Source organism: Astatotilapia calliptera, chromosome 12, assembly GCF_900246225.1.
Source record: "Astatotilapia calliptera chromosome 12, fAstCal1.2, whole genome shotgun sequence".
Lineage (NCBI taxonomy): Eukaryota > Metazoa > Chordata > Actinopteri > Cichliformes > Cichlidae > Astatotilapia > Astatotilapia calliptera.
The window spans coordinates 38,016,301-38,020,183 of NC_039313.1; the positions used below are offsets into that span (position 1 = coordinate 38,016,301).

Consider the following 3,883-nt stretch of genomic DNA (forward strand, 5'->3'; position numbering starts at 1 on the left):
GTACAAAGTAAGACTGAACATCTGTCTGCTGATGGACTCATTTCTGAAAACTGGACTTCTTGTGTTGTTCAGACATTGAAGAGTTTTCTTTCTCTTTAGTCTCATTGTTTTTCTTTCTTTCAGCAGATGTTGGTCTGCAGGAGGTTTTAGATGAACATAAGATCAGTCTGAGGAGGAGATGTGAACGTGTGACTGAAGGAAGTGATGAAACAGGAAGTAGAACCCTCCTCAACAGGATCTACACTGAGCTCTACATCACAGAGGGACAGAGTGAAGAGGTTCATACCCAACATGAGGTGAGGCAGCTGGAGACAGCTTCCAAGATGGACGCCCTCCATGTCGCTCCAATCAGGTGCCAGGACATCTTTAAAGCCTTACCTGACCAACAGAGACCCATCAGAGTGGTTCTGACCAACGGCGTGGCTGGTGTTGGAAAAACCTTCTCAGTGCAGAAGTTCACTCTGGACTGGGCAGAGGGCTTGGAGAACCAACATGTCAGTGTGGTGGTTCTGCTTTCATTCAGGGAGCTGAACCTGATCAGAGATGAGCAGTACAGTCTTCTGGAGCTGCTCCATGTTTTCCATCCAACATTACAGAAGGTCACAGCAGAGAAGCTGGCTGTCTCTCAGCTTTTGTTCATCTTTGACGGCCTGGATGAAAGCAGACTTTCATTGGATTTCACCAACAGGAAGCTGCTGTCTGATGTCACACAGAAGTCATCAGTCAGCCAGCTGCTGACAAACCTCATCCAGGGGAATCTGCTTCCCTCGGCTCTCGTCTGGATAACTTCCCGACCTGCAGCAGCCAATCAGATCCCTCCTACATGTGTTGACAGGCTGACAGAAGTACGAGGCTTCACTGACGCCCAGAAGGAGGAGTACTTCAGGAGGAGATTCAGTGATGAAGAGCTGTCCAGCAGAATCATCTCCCACATGAAGACATCCAGGAGCCTCCACATCATGTGTAGTATCCCAGTCTTCTGCTGGATCACTGCTACAGTTCTGGAGCACATGTTGACTACAGAGCAGAGAGGAGAGCTGCCCAAGACCCTGACTGACATGTACTCACACTTCCTGCTGGTTCAGACAAAGAGGAAGAAGAACAAGTACCATGAGGGACACGAGATGAGTCCACAGGAGCTGATGGAGGCTGACAGGGAAGTTCTTCTGAAGCTGGGGAGGCTGGCGTTTGAACATCTGGAGAAAGGAAACATCATGTTCTACCAAGAAGACCTGGAGCAGTGTGGTCTGGATGTGACAGAGGCCTCGGTGTACTCAGGAGTTTGTACAGAGATCTTCAAAAGAGAGTGTGTGATCTTCCAGAAACCAGTCTACTGCTTTGTTCATCTGAGCATTCAGGAGTTTCTGGCTGCTGTCTACATGTTCCACTGTTTCACCAACAGGAAGACAAAGGTGCTGAAGATGTTTCTAAAATCAGAATCTTTCACCAAGATGATTTTCAGTCTTTTTGATAACAAAGATCTCCAATCACTTGATGTATTTCTGAGGAGAGTCATGGAGAAATCCCTCCAGAGTAAAAATGGCCACCTGGACCTGTTTGTTCGCTTCCTTCATGGCCTCTGTCTGGAGTCCAACCAGAGACTCTTAGTAGGTCTGCTGGGTCAGACAGAGATCAGTCCAGAAACCATCCAGAGAGTCATCAACAACCTGAAGAAGATGAACAGATATAAAATCTCTCCTGACAGAAGCATCAACATCTTCCACTGTCTGATGGAGATGAACCACCTCTCATTGTTTCAGGAGATCCAAGAGTTCCTGAAGTCAGAGAACAGATCAAAGAAGAAACTCTCTGAGATCCAGTGCTCAGCTCTGGCCTTCATGCTGCAGATGTCAGAGGAGGTTCTGGATGAGTTGGACCTGCAGAAGTACAACACATCAGAGCCGGGACGACAGAGACTGATTCCAGCTGTGAGGAACTGCAGAAAGGCTGGGTGAGTCCAGATGTGATCATTAACATCATTGATCAGTGTAGGTTAGTAGTTTAATGTTGAAAATAAAATCAGATTGTCACCACAAAGTGTTTGTGTCCGTACGCTGCAACCTTCCACACCATTCCTTTATTGTACAGACTCAGCAGCAGCTCCATGGATCCCAAATCCAAGAGTGGAGAACAGATTTGAAGTGTGTCACATCCATGCAGTCACAGCTGTTTCCACCATGTTTCCACTGATATTAATCCTGTTCAATGACACGTTTCATATCAGTGAATATGTTCTTTAGGACGTCCACTGACATGTTTAAGTGTCCTGCTGGAAATCACTCAAATCATCCATGAAATCCATGAAAAATCCTTTTAGTGTTTCTAACTTCACCCTCTGTCCTCTCTCTCTCTCCATCCTCCTCACTGCTTCTTTCACTGATAATCACACAAACATCGTATTCAGCTACAAAATAACACAATAATATCATCTGATGATCATTATTATAAGAGCAGGATCCATATTTGATATCAGAGTAACACACTGCTTGGTTATGTGCAGTCATCATCAGTGACTGTGGGTCAAACAGAAGCTCTCTGATTGGTTGCTGACCTTGGTCACCTGTCCACTCTCACCTGTTTGTGTTTGCTCTCTCTTTGCTGTCTCCATCCTCTCTCTCCTTTCTCTCCCTCTCTGTCTTTGTACGTCACTCAGGTCCAATGGAAACAGTGACATTTACAAACCAATCAAAGACAAACTGATCCATGTCAGGTTATAACAATATTCAAAGTGAATACAGGCTGCTGCTGGACACAGACAGGTAACATCATTTTGACTTGCTGTCACCTGGATCTGGACTCATAAACACTGAAGCCCTGAACAGGAATACAAATCATTTCTGCCAACTAGCGACACAGCAACGCCTGTTGCTCCTCCTGTGTCTTATGTTTGAGTTCGCAGATGACACCACCGTCATTGGGCTCATCTCGGACGGGGACGAGTCTGCCTACAGGAGAGAGGTTGAACGTCTGGTGTCTTGGTGCAGCCACAACAACCTGGTGCTGAATGCCCAGAAGACAGTGGAGATTATTGTGGACTTCAGGAAGCACACAGCCCCACTCCCCCCCATCATCCTGACTGACACCCCCATCACCTCTGTGGACTCATTCCGCTTCCTGGGTACCACCATCACCCAGGACCTGAAGTGGGAGCCCACCATCACCTCCGTCATCAAGAAAGCCCAGCAGAGGATGTACTTCCTGAGGCAGCTGAAGAAATTCAACCTGCCAACACGGACGATGATGCAGTTCTACACTGCAATCATCGAGTCCATCCTCACCTCCTCCATCACCGTGTGGTACGCTGGAGCCACTATCAGGGAAAAACAGAGACTGCAGCGTGTTGTGCGCTCTGCTGAGAAGGTGATTGGCTGCAGTCTCCCATCTCTGCAGGACCTGTACACCTCCAGGACACTGGGGCATGCAGCTCGGATCTCAGCTGACCCTTCTCACCCTGGACACGGTCTGTTTGACCTGCTCCCCTCAGGCAGGAGGCTCCGGTCCATTCGCACCAGAACCTCTCGCCATAAGAACAGTTTCTTCCCCTCTGCTGTTGGGCACATGAACAATAACCGTATGACTGTTCCCACCACTAACACATGACCCTACGCTGTGTTCACTGCATCATTCCATGTTTGGCACTGATCACCACCTGCACTCATGTATATATCTACTTAGCACTTTTAATTCTTATTTTTATTCTTATTTTTATATTTTTATGACAGTATGTTTGCACTGAAGCACCGCAGCAATTTCCTAATGTTGTAAACCTGCTCAACATTTGGCAATAAACCCTTTCTGATTCTGATTCTGATTCTGATCCACACTGAGGATCTTCATGGTGTTGAAAACAAGCAGTTCTTTGAATCTTTGGGCTGAAGGAAGG

The 3,883-nt window shown here is 47.0% G+C and overlaps 1 protein-coding gene across 1 annotated transcript; it reads left to right on the forward strand.

The window, feature by feature from the left end:
- Positions 1 to 323: 323 nt before the first annotated feature.
- LOC113034062 (protein NLRC3-like) lies at positions 324 to 2,830 on the forward strand. The gene is made up of 3 exons (XM_026188356.1): positions 324 to 470; positions 630 to 1,951; positions 2,654 to 2,830. Exons 1-3 carry the CDS (start codon positions 324 to 326, stop codon positions 2,715 to 2,717), a joined length of 1,533 nt encoding a protein of 510 aa, XP_026044141.1. The 3' UTR covers positions 2,718 to 2,830.
- The last annotated feature ends 1,053 nt before the right edge of the window (positions 2,831 to 3,883 follow it).